The sequence below is a fragment of the Chiroxiphia lanceolata genome, chromosome 8 (genome assembly GCF_009829145.1).
Source record: "Chiroxiphia lanceolata isolate bChiLan1 chromosome 8, bChiLan1.pri, whole genome shotgun sequence".
Taxonomy (NCBI): Eukaryota; Metazoa; Chordata; class Aves; order Passeriformes; family Pipridae; genus Chiroxiphia; species Chiroxiphia lanceolata.
Genome location: NC_045644.1, coordinates 9149147 through 9170000, shown reverse-complemented (window position 1 = coordinate 9170000; position 20854 = coordinate 9149147). Strand labels below are relative to the sequence as shown.

The window sequence follows — 20854 nt, the reverse complement described above, 5'->3', positions numbered from 1 at the left end:
AGCCCCGGGAACCGCACGTGGGACAAAGGCAGCCGCTGAAGTGTGGTGGCTGCTGTGAATAGAGGGAGGGAAGGCAATTAGCTGCCGTGTTGTTGGGGCTTTTTACTTGTCAAACTGGAGCCTCGTTGCTTTTGTTATTGCCGTGTAAAGGGAAATCGTGGGGTTTTGTTTTGGTATTAAGGGCCTTAGAGGTTGCTGGCTGACACTGCACACGCGAAGGCCAGACCAGTGCGGGGAGAGGACCAGGGACGGGGCTCTGGTGCACAGATTTCCCTCCCCTCGCTTGCTTCATCTGCTCCTCTCTTTTTTGGGTACCAGTTTGTGTTTCGTTGTCGTTTGTTTTATTTTGTTTAGCCCATGGCCCCCGCAGATTAAACTGCTGCTTAATAGGCAACTTGGATGCACTCAAGTCTTTCTGTTTGAAACAGTTTTATTTTTCCCCCCTATATTTATTTTGTCCTGTTATTTCACTCTTTGGGGGCGAGGGGGAAGTGAACTCGTTGGTGTGATCACCCAGATGTGCATGGGGAAGACAAGTGTTTGCAACTGGTCTCCTTCAGTGCCTCATCTGCAGCAGCGTCCGTCCCACATGGTGATTGCTCTCCCTGCGTGCAGCGTCCAGCGGTATTAACAAACTCGCTTAGAAAGCGCAGAGGGGAAGAAGGCAGACACTGTTTCCTAATTATTGTCAGTTAAACCACCCTTTTTGGCTTTTGCCCCTGTTGCAGAGTAACTACTTTACAACTGTAGGGGAAAAGGATAAAAATGAGATGAGATGCTGACTCTTTGCAAACTCAGACGCTGCAGTTTGCCTGCAGTATCTGGCTCAGACATAGGAAGCAGGGCATCTTGTGATGGTCGTAGGCAAGAGCAAGGTGCAGGGCAGAAGCTTTACCCTTGCTCAGTTCAGCAATGCTCTCAGGTACCCCTGTTTATTCTCATTTAGGAGTAGCTTGGGAAAATTCAATAGCCAGGGTACCGTAATGTAATCTATCTTGAAGCTACTCTTGCATCCCTTTTGCATCCCTTTTGCAGGTCAGTGTTTTACAGAAATATTAAATACTAAAGGAAAAGGGAGGAGGGGGAGAGACCAGAGGTAATAGTAAAGGTCTACCAAATGTCACCTCAGTGTTACAATGACAAGAAAATACACTTTCCTTACAGCTCTCTCCCTAAGAAATTTGTTTTGAGGGATTTGACAATCTTGCAGATAAAGTGACTGCTTGCTACACTTAACTGATCATGCTCCCTCACGGCCGGCCGGTGTTTCCTCGCTGCACTTAGTAATACCTGCGCAACCTGGGTTGTAGTAGCATTGGCATTGATTTCCAAAGTAACTGCTTTTTAGCTGTTGTGAGCAGACATACCTGCGTGGGGGGGGGTGAAAGTCTTTTCCCCGCTCCCTGAAAGGATGATGGTAAAGTGCTATATCGCAAAAGACAGGAGGCTTCTCTAAATTTTGATAACTGCAGCCGACAATTTAGAAATAAGACACTTCTCACAGCCAACATGACAATGGATTTTGAGCATTCAGAAAACACCAGGCCAAAAAACTGGAGACATCTTGATCTTTTAAGACAGCTTTTCCAGTACTTTAAATGAAGGGGGGGAGCAGGGAAAGAAAAAGAGAGAGAAAAGCTGCAAGGAAAATAATACAAAGCCAGCACAATTGGCATCTAGACAGTAAAGAAAAAAAGTTTTTGAGGTTAACAGAAGGAAAGACAAAGCTGTTATGTACCCGAGGGATGCAATTTTAGTGGGAATGGAAGATTTGAGTGGTAAAGGAGGAGCGCTTGCCTCTGGGTTCTCTCTCTTCCAGCAGTTCGGCTGCTGGCATCTCAATTTGAATTGCTGGGTGAGTAGCACTTTCTGTGTGCACGCTTTCCGTCTTGACCATTGAACTTCTGATGTGACTTCTCTCCCTCTTCTCCTCTCTCCCTCTCCTTTTCTTTCCTCCTGCGTGGAATCAAAAAAAAAAACGGGGAGGGGGGGAGTGTGAGAAATCAAGCAAGCATCTCCAGCTGTGACCTTTGTTAGCAACGTTGTTTTTATTTATTTATTTTATGGTAATCGTCTTTTTTAGTGGGGGGAAGTGCGACTTTTCGATGCCGCTTTAATTTGACGGCAGTGGCGAGGAGCGAGCCGCCGGTCTGTCGGGACACAATGGTGCAGCGGGACAGAGTTGTTGCACTCCTCCTCCGTGCCCTTCCCTCCGCCTGGTTTTGGGGTTTGGTCGGCAGGGGGGAAAGAATTTTTTTTCTCATGCACCCAGGGTGGGATTGGGGTGTGTTGGGGAGGCGGTGTTTCAGAGCCCGGTGTGCAGCAGGTTTCGGGGGCTGATTTCTGGATGCTGAACAATGGTTACCAGCGACGAAAAAGTGTGTGTGCGTGTAGAGCTGTGTTACATCCGCAGTCAGACAGTCACACAGTGACCATGACATCACTAGCTTTTCTTTTCTTTTTTTCCTTTGGGGCGGAGGGGGCCACTTCAAAGCTTTCTTCAGTTCAGTACGATATTTCCTTAACTCTGAAACCATGAAGGTAAAAATGTTTGGGTTTTGGGGTTTTTTTCTTAAAAGAAGTTGGTTTGTGACAGGGCACATATGTTACAGTTAAGGGGGTTTGGAGATGGAATGGTTTAACTCTTGTCATAACACAAAATGAGATTTTTTTTTTTTTTTTAGTTATTAAAAGTAGTATATAGTATTTTTTATTGGGTGCTTTTGATCCCGTGTTTGGTTGGCACTCAGTTAAATTTTCTGAATTCTTCAGAAAGATCAGCTCTAATGTGAAAGATGAAAATTTTAGGGACACTGCGTAAGAATGATTTTACCCAGTGTTAGTTACCCAGAGTATGAAAAATAAGACTGAATGTTGATAAATAGGAGATAACACGTGTTTTAATACAGTGGTTTTGTGTTCGATATCAGAATTCCATGAGACTTTTTTTTTCTCCTGTTATTATATATTACGGAAAGTTGAGCTACCCCTCAGACAGTTCTGTATATTACCCATAGTTATACACAGAAAATAGAAATGTATTGAAGAATTCTACAAAGCATCACATTTTCACTGATGGTTTTATGGGATTTTGGGTTTTCTGCTGTTTTCTAAGCCTGCCGGTCTTGTTGACAGAGGCACTTGATTCAGGAGGAGGATTTCTATCACTTCAGTACTCTGTGGTACCTTTACCTGAGTAGCTTAGTTGATTTATTTGCCTTTTCTTGTATAAAACAAGGGATAAAATTCTGCAGAATTCACCTAAAACGGATTAATCTAAAAGGACAGTTATTTAGATGTTTCTTCTTTCACTGCATGTTGTTGCATATTCAGGTTTTATGCGGCTGGTGATGAGATCTCACAAGAGTTTTACCTTTCGAGGAATTATTTTTACTGGGACATGGGGTGAAAGGCCTGACAGCACTGTGTAAATGTGCCTGTTACTTTTATTCCAAAATGCTTGAAAGGTGTTTCAGTTCCAATGTGCATTTGATGTGATGTTTTTAGGGAAACTTTGTTGAATTTACTGAATAAGAATTAGTTGATCTGGACTTACTTAATTTCGTTGCTCAGTTGTTTTGTGCAGCATGTAATGTTTTTTAGCACATTAAAAAATGAAAAGATTTTTTAGAGCTTTGTTATTTTCTAAGTGATTTAATATACATTTGCTACATATGTTGCATATCGGTATTGAGCACAGTCCGCTATAATTTGTGAATATTGTGTTTTAAAAAGCTGTACTGAAAACTTGGCATCATATCTTGAGGCATGTATATGCATATTAGTTTTTTAATAATGCTGTTATTACTGAAATTGCCAAATACAAGAAGGTATAGGCATACGTGCTAATTTTTTTTCATATCTCCCCATTTTTTAACAGCCTCACATTCAAGTTCTTGCTGTAGACAGAAATCACAGATACCCTAATAAAAATCAGGAGCTATTTCTCCTGCAGCGTATGTCTGTCTAGTGCAGAAATAAGTGATTTATGAGCAAGAGTTAAAACTGTTTATAATCTGGCATTTCAAACAATGCTAGGCAGTAAGTAAAATTGCATGGCTAGGTATTCACACAACGCATGTAACAAATAAGGTCTATCCGGGCAATTGTGGACACCCTTTTGCTTATATTCACTTTGCTTCTCATCTTCTCTTAATTTTTGTGCTTGCATTATTGCTCTGTCTCTCTCCCCTTTCTACCCCCTTTGTGTTCAGGACCCTTTCCCAAAGACCTGCTTAGGTTTCACCAGTCTCTTTGCTCAGTGCTTGTGTATCCAGCACATCTTGTACTGGTACTGCTTAACCAAAAGGTGTTTTTCAGTTTTAGTCTAATATATGCCAAGTCTTTCTGCTTTTTTGCCTTGTTAGACGTGAACGAAGGCTTGCCTGCTCTGCAGAGATAATATCTGTCTAGTAATTAAAATTAACTAAAGCATGCAAAGAAAGCACTGAGTATTTGTCATGTTGGGGAAGAAACTGTGCCTCTCCTTTTATAATGGAATAAATCTGGGCACCTCAATGCCTGAAACTTGAAGGGTCTGAGCACTGCGCTGTCCTCCTGGTATGGGAACATCCACCTGTTGATCAAATAATCTCTAATTTTGAGAGCTGAGTGTAAGGCTTGGCTGGATACATGCAGGCCACAGTTCTGGGCTGTAGATGAGGTAACTGGTGTCCAAATTCACATGCCAAGGGTCAGGCAGAGCAGATGAGTAGAGTGCTTTCTCTTTATTAATAAAGCCTTAAGAGAATAAGTGAGGTAAAATCTAACTGTCATAAATTAATTCCAGCTGTTGCTGAAGGATCTCAGAATACACAGTTGTGTAGCAGGTGCTTGTCTGGATCTGACCTTAGAATAACAACACATTGTGCAGGAGCGCAGCACTTAACTTGTATTTAAAACTCCAAGTTTGGTTGTTTTTTTTTTTTGTACTTAAACACAGTAAACCCACCTCAAATACCATAGCACTAAAATTACAGTCCACAACAGCTTTGAAAGCAAAGCGTGAGCACACTTAATAATGTTTTACTGCTAGTGTGTTTTATCCTCCTGCATCGGAACTAACAGGCGGTAATTAGATAGCTAAACCCCAGTCCTTTCCCTTGTACACTAGAGGATTTGGCGTATGCTAATTGTCACCAGATCATTTCACATAATTGCCTTTTGGCGAAATTAAGTGGAAATTTCCTGAACATCTTAAATCCTGACTTCCCCACCCCCTTCCCTCAGTACCTTCGCTCCCTGACAGGAAGGATGCTGAAAATGTCAAGCACGGTTGCTTAGTTCTCCAGCGTGCAGGGGACACTTCATCAGAATTAAAGGGGGGGGGGAGGGCAGCAGGAAGAAAACGATTCTTTTCTTGAATGAATTGCTGGACACTTAAAGCCAGGAAGCTGATTTTGTTGTTTTGTCTGAGAGATTGCTAATAGACCACGGGGTTTTATTGGCAAGCCGGCAGTTCTTGCAGGAGCAGGTAGGCACTCACTATCCTGGAAGTGGTCAAGGAGGGAGGGGGAAGAAGCAGAAGGTTGCAAAAGTGTGTGTGTTCTGCCCCATCTCCCCCTTTTTTTATTTATTTATTAAGGATGGGGCAGTGGGGGTGTTTTGTTTTTGTTTTTTTTTTTCAAACTCTGTCTAGGGAGAGTATTGTCCCAGCACATGGTTGTCTGTGCTCCTGTAATCGTTGTGTGAAAGAGGAAAATGAGCCTTTTTTTAGCAGGGCTAGTTGTGGTTATCAATGGAGGCCTTGTCTCCTGTTACAATGGGTAGTTAGCTTAGGGCAGGACCTTAGGCAGGAATCAGCTACATTAAACTGAGAAAGGGCTCAGGCCGCTTTATCAGCCATAATGGAGCAAGGGGAAGTAGTTTTCAGGAGAGAATGCTTAGTCAGGTGTGAGAACATCCTTAAAAAAGCTGTGACTCCACTAGCTAAACAGGGCTGGGTAAAATTAAATCTTCAGGTTTTTTTCGGGAAATGCTTCATCACTGGCATTGTAATTTTATGCACAGGAAGGGGATGAGGTCTGAGTTTCATACAGCTGGTGGGTTTGCTTGGTTTTAGCTTTTCACTTAACCTAAATGGTTTGCAGTTTCCTTGTTGGAGTTTGAGGTGCCACCCAGAGCGACTGCTGATGTGGGTGTTCCCCAGGACCAGAGTGGTCTTACTGATGCTCTGCTTACTGATGCTGTGCTTTGGGTGTTAGCAGTCCTGGCTGGAAGCAGAAGAATATTCCAATATTTGCAGCAATATTTTGGGATTTGCCTTTACTTTAAACTTAATTTTCTGATTTGTGTCCGGGGGTTGAGAGTGAGGGTGGTGTAAGGGTGTCATTCCAAGGTAGAATCAGGGAGAGATCAACCTTTAGAAAAAAAGAAACTCCCCTTTTATGAGCATCTTTGGAGCTGCAGAGCAGCTCAGGAGCATCTGTTAGCATTTCACTGGCCACAGTCAGCATAACTGCAATAGCACCATCTGGAAAATGCAGAGAAACAATTTATAAACCTATTTTTTTAACATGAACTGGTATTGAATGGTGCTCTTTGCTAAGCCCAGGGAGCAACTCCAGGAGAGCCTGCTAATTCAAGACCACTGTCGACCTTCTACATCCACCCTGGAGGAGGGGAAAAGGCTGACAAACCCTCTTCTGTGCTGCTTTTGTTTTATTGTATTAGGCTCATAAAAGCACTTTCAGGGCCCATCTTTCTTCAGCAGAAAAGGAAAGCAATGGGGAAACAGGGAAGAAGAGGACATGGCAAAAAGACAGGCGGAGCTCTAGCTCCATTTGTTTTCAGTGTCTCTTGATTAATAGGTTTTAAGGTGGATGGTGAACTCTCATTCCTCTTGTAGTAGAGGAAGGGGAGGGGACTCTGGGGGTCTGGGATGCAAATACCTGATCAGTCCCTCCCGTACCATGTTCCTGGCTGTGGGTGGCAGAGGGTGCCTGCTGGACCGCAGCACATCCCTGCCTCCCAAGCAGGACTGCAAGCTTTTGAGTACATTTTAAAAGGTCACCGAGGTCGGGGAAAGGGGTCTCTCCCTGGCTGCAGCCATGGGAGTTGTGCTGGCGGTCACCAGAGTTTCAGACTGGGCTGGGACAGGAGCATCCCCCCTGTCCTGCCCTTGGCTACTCGGCTGGGGACATGTTGGAGCAGAGTCAGGCTGAGGGCTTTGACCGCTGCGGTGCTGCAGTGGTATGATGGCTTGTTTTCAGCCTGGGTGGCTTTTTTTTCCAGACCTGCTTTTACTAAACCCGTGTTATCCCAGTGAGGACAAACCCTCTAGTGTCTCTGGCATGTTTTTTTCTGACTTTGAGTTGATACCGTGATTTTATTACCAAAGCCAAACAAGGTATGAATTTGCAAATAGAAATTGCAGTAGCAAACTCTTCCTGTTTAAAGGTTAGTTTCTCTTTGTGTGCTAAACAATACAATGTTTCATCTTGTGCAAGTCTTATGATGCTTTCAGAGACTTAGGAACTATTGATTTATACAGCATGTATTAACTTCTTCAATAAACGGGGAGTATTCATCAGTGGGGTGTATTAAATTGGGCTGTATACGCATAGAAGTATCTTTCATCCTGTTAATGAAATGTCCTTACCATGCAACAAAGACTAATACACAGCAATTTATACACACAATCCCCTGCAGTTTAAATTTGAAGTTAGATGGGTTTTTTTGTTACCTAAAGGCACCTATCAGAACTTAGGCTAAATGGATCTCAGTATTCCTCTGAAACATTTATCAGTCCAAAATTTGTTGTGGTTTTGGTGTGGGTTTTTTTTTATTCTAGAGCTCCATTATTGTTTAAAGTTATCTGTGTTTAAGCACTCCCAGAAGCATTTCAAATTCATACAGAGAGATTTAGTAGTAGAGCCCCTATGGGGACAATTTCCTCTGGTTTGCTTTAGGCAGCAGTTATCAAGAAAAGCAAACTTCTCTTGTTTTTTTGCAATTCTTTACCATGCCCTCTAACCCAGCATATGAGACCTCAGCTTTCAGTGGAGAGGGGTGATTTATCAACAGATGACTTGGTACTATGTAGATGCTGGGATTTCTGTCTAGAAATCTCCACTCGTTCCTGTCCTGTTACCACATGCCCTGATGCTAATCTGTTCCTACCAGTGCAGCTCCCCTGTCTGTGCCTGACATAGCCATAAATGGAGTTCTTCAACTTGCCAGAGAAATTCCTGCTTCTCACAATGGCTTTTAGCTTAAAACTGCCCTTGATAAAGTACTCACAAATGTATATTGGAGAAGGGCCTTTTGCAGGGGCATGTCTAAGGTCATCTAATAGGTATCTCCTATTGATGGCTTCTGTGGTTTACCTTTCACTGCCAGTGGATGGGGTTAGGACCACACTCGTTACTCAGGCAGAGCTCCCATTGACTTCAAAGGAAGATGCATGTGCAGGATTAATCCTGCTCTTCCCCAGCTTGTCCTTTCTTTTTCTCTTTCCCAAGGAAGCTAAGTTAACTTCAGGAATGGTATTTTTAAAGAGCATCTTATTTAGCATATTGTGCATGATTAGCTTGGCTTGAAAATTGTGTGTGCTGTTTTGAGGGGAGTTATGGTCCTTTTTCCCCAGTGTGTGATAAACAGTGCAAAACGTAATGGAAACCTGGCCCTGGGTAGTGATGCAGATGCAGAGTGATTCTCAGGGAAGTGGATCACACTCCTCTGTCCCAGAGAGCAGATTTTTGAGCATGTATATGACAGTTTCCACCTTTCCCCCAGTACATTTTCCCCAAACCTCTGCCCCAGCATCATCAGAATGGCAAAAAAGTATCCTACACTTGCATCCAGTACCTTTATATGAGTTGTCTGAGTGCAGGGCAGTCACCCGAATAAAAATTACTTACCTGGGGAAAAGTTTGCAGGCTTAAGGTTCAAACTCTTACTTGTTGATCTTGCTTTATTCTTCTGTTTGCTTTTTATTTTTCTCTGAAACACGTTAAGTAAAATACATCATAATGTAGCACCTGTTCTATTTTGTGGAGATATTGCGGGCAGCCTTGGTATATCAAAGCAGTGAGTGGTAGTTTCCCACAGTTTACATGTAACCCCCTATGGTATATCTGGCTTTGGTGATAGAGACATGTCAGTCCGGCTTTCCTCTCACGTGTTGTTTCTTGTTTTTTGGCTTAAGTCTGACTCTCTAATGTTATTCTATCACTTACATTTTTTTAACTAACCAGTTCCAGTTTCTATGAAAATAAGCTCACTGTGGAAGACATCCCTTAATGACTGGTAGGGTCTGAGGGAGGTTTATTTGCAATGATGTGAAGAGTTGGGAGAGTACAAAACTACAGCATGTATTAACTTCTTCAGTAAGTGGGGCCACACTGTGGGTCACCTAGCAGCATGAGTTCACATAATTTTTGGCCAGAAAAAATACCTTTTATTGGAAGTGATAATTTTTTTGAACCTGATCAACTGGTCATTTGGCTTGTAATGTCATGTGTTCTTGAGTAGATGCTTGCCTCTTTGTGTGGTGTATAATACAGTTTGTCACATGAAGCCCGTGCCAAAGCTTTCAGTTACTTTTGGAGTGCTTGGGTGTCGGTTCACTTCAAAGAGAACAGATACTGGAGTAGAGCGTCTCCTTTGGCTCTTTTGAGAGCTAAATCCTCATAATTTCTCTGATGTGAAACCACTGTGGATCTGTGCGACCAGAAGTTGTCCTTGGCTGTTCAGGTGGCAGAAGATCTGACCTACAGCCCCACCAGCACAACATGCTGTAACGCGTAGCATTGGCTGCCGTGACCATGCTCTGTCCTGCATGGTGGCCACTTGATATGGGAATCCCATGTGCCACGTGTGCGGTGTTAGAGGGGAATCACCTCTTGTAAGGGCTGCAAAAAGAGATGAACATGGTGAAGGACACGGTAAAAGCTGTGGGAAGCACAAGCACTGCTCTTGGCTTGCTTCTTTTGGATGCACACTTTTTTCTGCAGGTTATCAAAGGAGTGAGCTCAATAGCTGCATAGGGCAGGGACTGGGGCTGGAGGAGCCTCATGTTGTAGGGCAGGCTGCAAGAGCCAAAGGTGCTTCACTTGACCAAAGCATGATGGAGGGACTTCTTGTTTATTCAGGGATGACAGATATTTCTTTTCCTCCTTGCTCTCAGTTTGTCTTCCCCTCTTCCTTCCCCCCAGTCTCGAAACTCATTCCCAGAGAATAACCGAATTATTTTTGAAATGCTTTTAGGGGGTGCTCAGGATGTTGGAAGTAAGATCAGATAATACCTTGTCTAAAGCGACACAGGGAGGATGTGTGTGTTTGGGGGTGCTGGGGGATCAAGCAGTGGGTTTGGAGCCATCCTTGAGCAGGAGAGAGAGCAGGAGAGTGCTGGCAGACCCTGAACAGCAGCGGCGCTGTCGTGGCCACTGTGCTATCACTGCTTTATTTTAATGTGATTCGTTTTACTTGATGTTAATGCAAGTTGTTCCTTACTTAAAGTAATAAAAGGAAATGAAGACACATTCTAAAATGAAACCTGACTCTAATCCATTCATCATCTAATACCAGCCTCTTTATCTTTGCTGGTACCTAATCTGGTTAAATGTCCCTGTTGTAGGATTTTAGTGAAAATCCTCTATGGGGAATAGGGTTTTTTGCAATTGGATTACTTGCAGTAAATGGTCCAGTGGTTCGCTTGTTTCAGCTTAATTTTTTCTTTGTGATCTTGTAAGGGTAAGTTACAGTTCAGCCTGCCTTTTCGTTTCATTCATTCACTCCTTTTTTTTTTTTTTAAATTGTTGTTAAGAAAAAGATCTTTTTTCCCCAAAGCTAGGAATGTGATGGGGAAAACCTCCTGATATCTGCGTGATTATTCTCCCCACAAGAGTGTTAATTTCAATGTCTTTATCTGGGGGTTTTTGCCATTATTTATATAGCTGAATATTTTAGCAGCCTAATTAATCAGTATCCAGTTTCCATTTATTAGCACTCTCTGATGAATTGATAATTAATCAGCTCTTCTAAAATATATATATAAAATATGCAGGTGATCACTTGTCAGCTTAATGCTTGCTGATGAAGGGAATACTCCAGCACTACAAAGGCTTTTTATCTGGAGTATTTGCAATGAGCAGTAAAATGCAGAACTGAAAGTGAGGACAGGAAGGGGAGAGGAAAAGACCTACAGGTCAGTGAGCATTTGGGTCTCATGCTAATTAAATGGGGGACTCTCTCAGCCCCTCACTGAGGAGTCTGCCTGCATCTTGGAGGTGAAGCACAAGATTATATAATAAAAAGGAAAAATTTTAAAGAATTGCTGTTACTCCGTACAGGAGCTCGACAGGTCAAAAAGATTAAAGAACCTCAACAGCAGGGAAAGTGTGTGAGGAGGTTTTAAGCAAGAGGGTGGGAAAACTGCAAGGGTAACACCAAGAAGGGACCTGGAAAAGTCTGAGGATTGTGTTGAAATTGTGGCTACTCAGATTTCTATATATCATGCCTTGTGCTGCAGTGGGAAGGAATACCCATCGCTGCTCTAATGCCTTTGACCTTTTTTTTTCTCTTGACAGTCTAACAAAGTGCCAGTTGTGCAGCACCCACACCATGTACACCCTCTTACGCCGCTTATCACATACAGCAATGAGCACTTCACACCAGGAAACCCTCCTCCACACTTACCAGCTGACGTAGATCCCAAAACAGGTAGGTGGGAAATAGTTTGGGGGGCTTTTTGAGAGGGAGTGGGTGGATCTTTCAATTTTGTGTATTAGAGGAGAGGAGTGCAGGAGAATGGATTTCCCATACTGGAACACCAAAGGGGGCATGTAAAATGTCAAACCCAGACAAAATAGTTTCTTTTTAAGCCAATTAGGCTTCAGAAGGAAACCTACTGGGTGAATTTTCATAAAGCTTCTGCAGGGTGACACCAGAGTTGCATGTGTGGGGTCGTTTGCAGATGTGTTTCTTTGCAAGAATGATACCCCACCTAGTAGTTCGATCTACCAAGTGCTTGGTTTGCATGCACGACCCCGAAAATTAAACATGTACGTTCTGTGATCTGCACTTACAGAATTGCAGCTGGAATTCTAAAGGTGGTGGGTCATGACCGGTTTCAAAATGAATCTCTTTTAATTCCCCAAATCCCATTGTTTCTGTGTCAGGAGTTCAGCCATTTTTCTTCTATAATGTTGAATTTTCATCCACTGTAACTACTTAGCTCCAGCTTTACACTTGCAACTCTTTTCCCCAATGTAAGTCTACCCAACTCTAAGTTCAGCCTGAAGGGCAGTCTACTTGAATATAGAGCACCGCGTAAAACCCTGACTAGATTTATTGGTGTTACAGAGTAGAATTTACATGTTATTCTAACTTTTTAAGAGTCCTTGTTTAACCTGAGGTCTCAAAGAAGTCAAACAGTGTCAATCTTCTTTCTTCAAGCTGCATTGAGATTTTAGTGACAGTAGTTTTGGTTTTGTTAATCCAAATCCCATCTAGTTAATTGGAAAGTTCATCAGAAACAGAATTCATGTTGAACGAGTCACTCTGTGTCAGCTCTAACTTATGCAGATAATTTATCTAAACTACAGCCTTTGAATGACGCTGTGCATTAGCTGGTTTTCACTCCCTACACTTTAACTGGGGCCCCCTTTTAATTGTGCTTAATGCTATAACTTCACGTGGCTTGAAAGGAATCCATCTCGCCATCCCTGGGTATTGCAAGTGAATGGCATAGTCAACCTCTCATTTAAATAATGGTAGTACAGGGAATAGCTTTTAAATGGTTATCGTAAAACATATGATTAACGTCTGTAGACTGTTTACTTTTCTTCTGTGAACATTCTTTCAAGTGTGCAAATAGCTCACTGGATGGTTAAAGCCCAGTTAATCTGTTTGGGTTTTGTAATGGAGAAAAAGCGATGTCTGCATGAAAATGTCACACAAGAAGATTTAATTTAGAGATTAAAAGCTTCCCAAGTGACTTAAAAAAATAGGTTTTAGCCATGAATACAGTACCTCTTCCTTTTAATGCTCTCTGTTTTAATTTTGCTTCTGCTGTGTAATTGTGCTCTGGCTTGTTAATTGGAAGACCCAATCTTGTAACCCTTACTCCTCTGAGTAATTCCTACTTGCTCTTAAGGTAAGGAGCATTAATATTTAAGGCTTGTGTCTGGAGCTGGTTTCTGCTTTCCAAGTAGGAACTGCACCGGATTCAGAGAGGGTAGGTGGGCTCTCTGTCCTCCCCTGCACACCTTCAGCATCTACCCCTGGTTATACCAAGCATTTCCAGGGGCTTTCACTTCCACTCCTAGGTTTCAGGAAAAGTTTCCCAGGTTTACTCAAAAGCAAACATCATTTGCAATTTTAGTGACTTTTAAACTCATTTTGGAGATTACTTTGGAATAATGCCATGTCATTGAGTACCCAGTCAGTATCTGGGTCTCTTGGCTGACTTTGAGTCTAAAATAACCATGAAGTTGTTACAGGACCCATCTTTCTGTTGAGCATTTAAGACAGTATCTAGTACAGCATCACACCAAAATTATATCTGAGACTTCTAAATTCTAAATAACAAAATAACTATCTCTGATTGGAGAGGTGACTGAGAGAGTGAATAATATAATTTTTTCTGGTTGAATATCATTTAAGAAAATGCCAGGAGGCTCACTTTATAAAATAAGAATGTGAAGCAGCCTTTGGAAAACCAAAGTGAAGACACAAGTATTGTAATAAAAATAAATTGATAGAAATTTAGAAACAAACGTGTTTTTTCTTTATATTTTAGTTATTTCCACATCTCTGTACTGACACTGCTTTATGTTCCTCTTCTGTAGGAATTCCAAGGCCTCCACATCCTCCAGATATATCTCCTTATTATCCATTATCACCGGGCACTGTAGGACAAATCCCCCATCCGCTAGGATGGTTAGTACCACAGTAAGGAGTTCCATTTTTTTCATTTCCTTTTTCTTTTTCTGATGTGTAAAATTTGTGTAAAAATATGTGTGTATGTGTGTGTGTGTGTGTGTGTGCATTGAGTTTTGCCGAACTTGTTTGCCAGCTGCCACTTCACTGACTGTTATGAATTTACCCACTTCATGAAGGTTAATTAAAACTTACGCCAGGTCATGTGGTCTTAAACGAACATGAGAAGTTGGACACAGCTTTGCATGTCATCCCAACTGGCTGATGGCTTGGATGGCTTGTGAAGCATGAATTTTTAAATGCTTCTGAAGAAATGTCCTTTCCTTGTTATTGCCCTTATGCTGCGCCACGTGGGTTTTTCTCAGATTTGATTTTCTGAGGACTCAGGGTGGTTCTCATGGACTCTCTTTTTTACCAGGACCATCTTCACTACAAATCTGCAATTTTAAATTTCATTTGCCTTCTCTGTTGAAAGTACTTTCAATTTTCTTGTGAAACAGTAGAGCTTTGCATCGGCCAGTGAGCAGGATTCCTGGTCGAGATGTGGCTGGGCAGTTGGCAGTTGGCATCTGAGGAATGGAATTTTCTTGCAAACAAGAAAGAGGAATTAGTTTACTTTAAAACTGGCCAAGAAGAAAGCCGTGGAAAGTTAGCTTGAAGTTTTGTTTTCTTTTCAGTTCCTCATATGCCACTTGCAGAACCTTGTTGGATATGAGACTCCCTCCAGTAACTGGGTCCTTATTTTCTTTTTTTTCTTATGTTACCCTCTCTTCAATGGGTTTATAATACATTTAAGCACTGCCTAAGCCTTTTGTGTAGTATATTTGATTTAAATACTTATAAAATCCATTTGTATTTCTGGATACAACAGTTAGCTGCATTATAAATGAAGACTGTTACCCTCTTTTTCTCACAAATTGGGGTGATTGTATTTCTTCCAGAAATGAATTACCCAAAGCTCAGAATAGTTTGCTCCTGCTCGAGGTTGTTTGGCCAGCTGTGCTAAAATACCTCTCCACAAGTTTACCCTCCTTGAGGAATTGGAGTTGACAATCCCATAGGAGAGCAGGGGGTCCCCACATACTTCCTGGGCAGGTCTTGGGCAGGGAGAGCTGGTGGCATCATAGGCTTTTGGGGCCTTTCTCAAGCACAGAAGTGTTGATGCGGGAGAGCTGGAGCTCAGACGTTGGCCACAGCAGCCCACTTCTGGCCATTTTGTGGGCTGCCCTTCCTTATGAGGTGGTCATGCAGCTTGCTTGGGTAGAGGCTCTTCCACCCTGAGAGTGAGGCATCAGCTTTCAGCAGTCCATCAGCTCTCTGCAGAAGGCTTCTTCTCCAGAAGAGCTCATCATGAGCAGAAGAAAAACCCAGAGCATTCCTCCCTGAAATCTGAAATTCCTCCTCATTTGTGGTGACTTACTTTACACGTAGGACACCCTGAACATTGGTAGAGTGCATATCAGCTCCTTTTCTTCTTCTTACTTGCTTGCAGGGCCTAGCTGCAGTACAGCCATCTCATGCTCCTCTGTTACAGCTGCTTAGCACAAGTTTGCACAGTAACAGCCTCAGCATTTAAAACAAACATACTCAGCTAGTGCCAAAAGTCAGGAACATGAAAGACATGAGAGCACAGGGAAGAAACTCCTCACTGTCATTCACCTGTGCCTTGTTGCTCATCTGTGTCTCAGACCTTACATGTGTATTTGTGCAGACATGGGTTTGTCCTCCTTGAGCCTCATGCCATGGCTGCCAAAGCACATAAATGTTTCCGCATGTGGCCATTGTCACCAGCCAAGTGCTAATGGCCACGTCTGTCACTGGAAGGCTCTCGTCATCACTGCTGGTTTAAACAGGTCAATACCCATAGTGTGCTTCCTACACACAGCTCTTACAGCTTCTCCAAGTGGTTTTTTTGAGGAGTGATACCATGACATTCACTTTTGCTCTAGGAGAGTAGCATGGCCAACTTCACAGAAGTAACCCAAGGTTTTCATTTCCCCTCTCATTGCCACTTGTGCTTCACCATCAAGTTCCCAACCCATCTATCCTCAGCTGGCCTGCATGTTTCTGGCATAGAACCCACCCCAAAAGTATCTTGCCCAGTCAGATGATATATTTGAAGGACAGATGAAACGAGCAAGCCAGCACAGGCAAACCTCCATCAGAAAAAGTTGTGTGACTTTCATGAGGATGCTGTTTTGCATGTTGCTGTATTTTTTAATTATTGTAATGAGGTGTGATTGTCTATTGGTTACCCACAATACTTCTTGGGGACTCTCCCCCGGTAACTCTTGTCAACACTTGTTAATCTGACAAAAGGCTACAAATTAAGCTCTGTTAATTTAATGTTTTCTCACCGAGATCTAAATACCGAAAGAGGCCCAAAGCGCAACTGAAGTCCTTTGATTCACTGTACTTTATTTTGGTATAAATTTACATTCATTATTGTTTTCCTTTGGATGTGTAGCCCTCAATTAGTGTGATGGCTCCATTAAAGCAAGCGAGACTTCGCCTTTAATTATTACAACAAAACACCTAGTTTCAGCTTGGGGAGAGGGTCTCTATTGACATAAGCAGAGGTTATAAAATTTAATTAGCCATTCCTATCAGATTTATGGCATTCAAATTGTTCTGTGTTTCTTTCCTTTGATCCTTGCTGTACAATCCCCAAGATTTTTGTTCTGATCAAATGAGAATAAAGCTTACTGTGCAGAGAGAAGTTTTTTGTTGTGGTTTTTTTTTTTTAAACCCTTTTTTAATTTCTCTCATTCTCTCTTTCCCTTCTCTTTTGCCAGGCAAGGTCAGCCAGTGTACCCAATCACGACAGGGGGTTTCCGCCACCCTTACCCAACAGCTCTGACCGTCAATGCTTCCATGTCAAGGTGAGTTTAAATACTGAGGTCCTAAAACCAGAGCAAATGTAACTCCTCCTACTGCTCTCTCTGGAGTGCATTTCATCTAGGCAGCATAATTCTAAAAGCACTTTGATGGGGTGGAGGAGGAGAGGGCGAGGGGTACCTTCCCGTGTGAGGAGAAGGTGGTGTCCTAATGTTGTCACTGGGCTTCAAGGATTTGTTTTTGTGGGAGAGGTGGAGGTGCAAGAAGTCATCTTTAAAAGCCAAACTAAATGAAAGAGCTGGGAGAATGTAATGTTGAAAAAGCAAGGAGGAGAAGTCAAGCTACCTTTTGCTTTCTCAGTGGCTACCAACCAGAGCAGCACTCTGTGTGCAAGGGAGGTCTCGGAAGGGAAGAGGACTGCTCTTCAGGCAGAGCTGGGAGGAAGGTTATTGCGCTGTGTTTTCCCCTACCAAAGCTCCAAACACTGATAGTCAACATAAAAGGGCCTGCTTGACCCTCTAAAGCTTTAGAAGTATATATTTCTCCCCCTCCCTACCTCCAATTAATTCCATCTAATTTTCCAGGGGCTGCTAGTTTTATTTACAAACTGGTTGGCAGCACTATGTTTAAGTAATCACTAATTGCTCCTAATGATAGTTTTATTTTCTGTTCATCTGATTTTCAGTCTGGTTAATTAAATCGGTGGAAGTTTAGACTTTCTTGATGGGCTGAAAAAGCTAATCCATTTTGATGATGGCACATAATTAAATTAGCATGCATTACATAGCAAGGTTCCACATCTCTTCCCTGCTCTGTCCCTTCCTCTCCATCTCTGCAGTTTAATATGTGAAGGTCGGTGTATAGATGATTTAAGGAGGAAAAGATTAGTGAGGGCTGGGGGGAAGCACAGCTCATTGAGAAATGGAAACCTGTACCTAAGCTCATGAGTGAATGGGTAGGGAAATAGTGTGTTGTGTGCTTTAGATAAGTAAACGAAAACCAAAAAAATTAAAATTTGTCCATGTTGGTCCAGCGAATAGAGAGACAACTGGAAAATCAACTTTAAAAAGAAATTTAGTGGACCCAGCCCTGTGGAGAAAAAATACTGGGTTAGGGAGAGAGCTGCAAATTTAAACAATGATTCCCTCCCTCTGTTTAATCTTCTTAAATATCTAAAAATACTTGCAGGCATGGTGTGAGGCAAAGTAGAGCTTGATTTAGTTTAATTATTATTACAGAGGCTAGTCATTTGAGGGAGGGGGGAGATGTGGAAGGGGGGGCTATATTCCCAAGATAGACTTTATGAAAGGTATCTAGTTAAAAAGAGTACACAGCAAATTAAATACATTATTGTGGTAATGGGACGACAGAAGTAGAGGTCTATTATACTTATGGCAGTTATAGGAAATGTAGGCTCCTTGCCCTGTTCTAGCACATCCTTTGATATTCATTCCATTCAGCAGCAGGGCCAGGACTTCTCAGAATTAAGTGATGGGTCATTATACTTTAAACACCATGGAGAAGCCTAGATTGGCAATTAAACAGCACTTGCTGACACTCGCTTGTGCCACCCTGTGACCCCCTTTAGATTGAGTTGTTGGAGCTCGGGGCCCTCAGCCTGCTAAATTGGTAGCAGGCACTTCTCCTGACGAGGGCTGGCTCTGAAATCTGCCGGCTTCAAAGGGAGCAAGATCATGTATAAACCATAATGTGGGTGCACCGTGGCTCAAAAAATAAGGCAGGAATAGATGAAATGTTACAAGTGCAAGGGGAAAATGAGAGAATAATGACAAATCTAATGCAACTCAAAGCAGAATTGTTGCACAGAAAAATGCATCCCACTGCTTGTGCATAAAATCAAGGCAGGCAGATGACATCCAGTTAACAGAAACATGTCAACAGTGAAGTAAAGTGAGAGTGAGTAAGAGAGAAGCCCCTGAGACAGCCAGGAACAAAAAATTAGTTGTCCTTAACAAGTTAAGACTCATCATTATATTCTGGCTTGGAGCCATAAAAGGAGACAGTGGTGTATAATGAGCTGCTTAGAATTTTTAGGGTGTTTATTGCAATTCATGGAGTACTTGTCTAGAGAAAAAAATATGGTGAATGTCTTAGGCGAAGGTGAGGGGTGTGCACATACACACATAGCCTTTCTTTTTGTCTCTGACATAAGCCCGCACACACACACACACACACTCAGGCACACATGCAGAGTGATGAATAGATTTAAGATGTTTACCCTTTGTTTCAGCCCAGAAACTTCTCTCCTGGTTTCCCATAGATGGGAACACCCTCTGGGCGGACCGTGCTCTGATACACGGTTCGAGGCGTGTTTCCTCATGCCTGCCGTATCAGCTGGAGTGCCTGGGCTCAGCCCTGGGACAGCCCTGGCCCTGAGTGGCCAATGGAGTTGGGAGATGGAGCTGGCATGCCCAGGGATGCCCACACTTGCCTGCAGACCTGTTGTTCATGGCCTCTGGGCAATCACCCTGCAGGGCCCTGGGACAAGCCTTGGCTGTGCTGTGCTGGCTCTGCCCAAACTCTGAAGCCAGGGCAGACCCTCCATCCGTGGTCTTCCAGACCCTTTCTTTAAAAATAGTTCTCATCTCTACCTGCATTATGGTATAGATCTTTGGACCATATAATGCTTCCCAGCCCTGAATGCTCCCTAAGCTTAGTAATTACAGTTCGTTAGTTAGAGTGTGCTTATGAATAGTTTATAAAAAGGTTAATGGGTGACTAATAGTGATTTTTCATAAATGGTTTAGGCTATTAAGGTAGTGTCTTCTGGTTGTTTTAACCATTTGCAACTCTTCATTGCCCCACTCACTTCGTATGCATGCAGCATGCTTGTAACACCTCTTGATCCTTCATTACCCCTCTGTAATATGCCTTTAAGGTATAATGGGACAGGGTTAACTGATTGATGGGCAAACAGTGGACCCACTATGAAAAAACAACTGCTGTGAGAGGAAATCAGGAAATAATTTAGCAGAATTACACCAGACAAACACTACACAGCAGTTAAGTGGTGGCAGTGGAAAATACCTTCTGTAATTGAAATTTCGGGGGAAATTCACTTTTGCTGAATGTAATTACTGAAGTTGGAGTGCAGCCAGGAACTTAAAAATTAACACTCTTCCCCCACTTATATTGCCATGTGAGTGGATGTCTGCCTGGAAATAAACAGGCAACCAGACTTCAGGCTGAAACCTCAACCAGCCCACTGAAGCCCATGGGATTGTGAGAGGAGCTGTGGGTTCTAGATCATGTTTTTACAGCCCCAAACATAGGAAGAGACGTGTAAGTCCAATAGGCAACCTTGTATCTTGGAGAGATTCAGTATGAAAAAATGAATGACCCTTGGTAATGAACACACCATTTCCTTGTGGAAACTGCAAGCCCAAAAATAACTACTGGGCTGCAGCTGCCTGTTGAGGAAGGCTGCTGGCTGTCCTTGGAGTTCAGAGCTCAGTGAGTAAAGTATCCCAGCTGAGGTCAGTGAAGGCTTCACCATCCTTCAGGCTTTCACACAGCATGTGCCTGTAGGTTTCTTTTCCTTCACTGCCCTTTCTCCCTGTCTAGTCACTCTCCAATGTGTGAATACTAAATACTCTCTTTCTCCTGAACAGTAACTGGAAGTACATTTTTCCCATAATTAGGTGGGGAAGTCACATTTTTTGCAGATTTTCTTCACCCTCTATTTTTCATGAGTTGAAGTACCTAAATCTTCATCAAAAATAAACAAATAAAATAACCCCTCTCTTTTGTTGAATGTGTCTCCTTTGAATATCCTGATCATGCAGCAGTCCACCATGAAGGCAGAGTTCATTTTGCAGGGCGTTTTCATTTTTGACCAGTTCCTTGTTTCAGAAGCAAGTCTGTGACCCAGTTATCATGACCACATCACAGGATCCTCTACAGAAGCTTAACAAGTATCATCTTTTGTCCCCATTAACTCCATCTGTAATCAGCCTTTTGTGATACTTGGAAGCCCTTCTCCAATGATGAGTCTGTCTTAGTTCCATTCTCATACCCTTGTGCTATCACTGCTTTCAGCTCTTTTTCCTCGCTTGTATGTGCCCACTCCACTTCCTACTGAGCCCTCATGTCAGACAAATACAGATCTTGC

The 20854-nt window shown here is 42.6% G+C and overlaps 1 protein-coding gene across 30 annotated transcripts in view; it reads left to right on the top strand.

Moving 5' to 3' along the window:
* The window catches only part of TCF7L2 (transcription factor 7 like 2), a 175895-nt gene that overhangs the window by 136381 nt on the left and 18660 nt on the right, over nt 1-20854 (top strand). For 23 of the 30 annotated variants that reach the window (XM_032694545.1, XM_032694543.1, XM_032694539.1 and 20 more), the window contains 3 exons: nt 11532-11664; nt 13794-13896; nt 16680-16766. In XM_032694545.1, coding sequence (XP_032550436.1) covers nt 11532-11664; nt 13794-13896; nt 16680-16766 — 323 coding nt within the window. Of the gene's footprint in view, nt 1-1317; nt 1856-11531; nt 11665-13793; nt 13897-16679; nt 16767-20854 lie in introns of those variants that run through there. The other 7 variants (XM_032694540.1, XM_032694538.1, XM_032694547.1 and 4 more) reach the window with 3 other exon arrangements.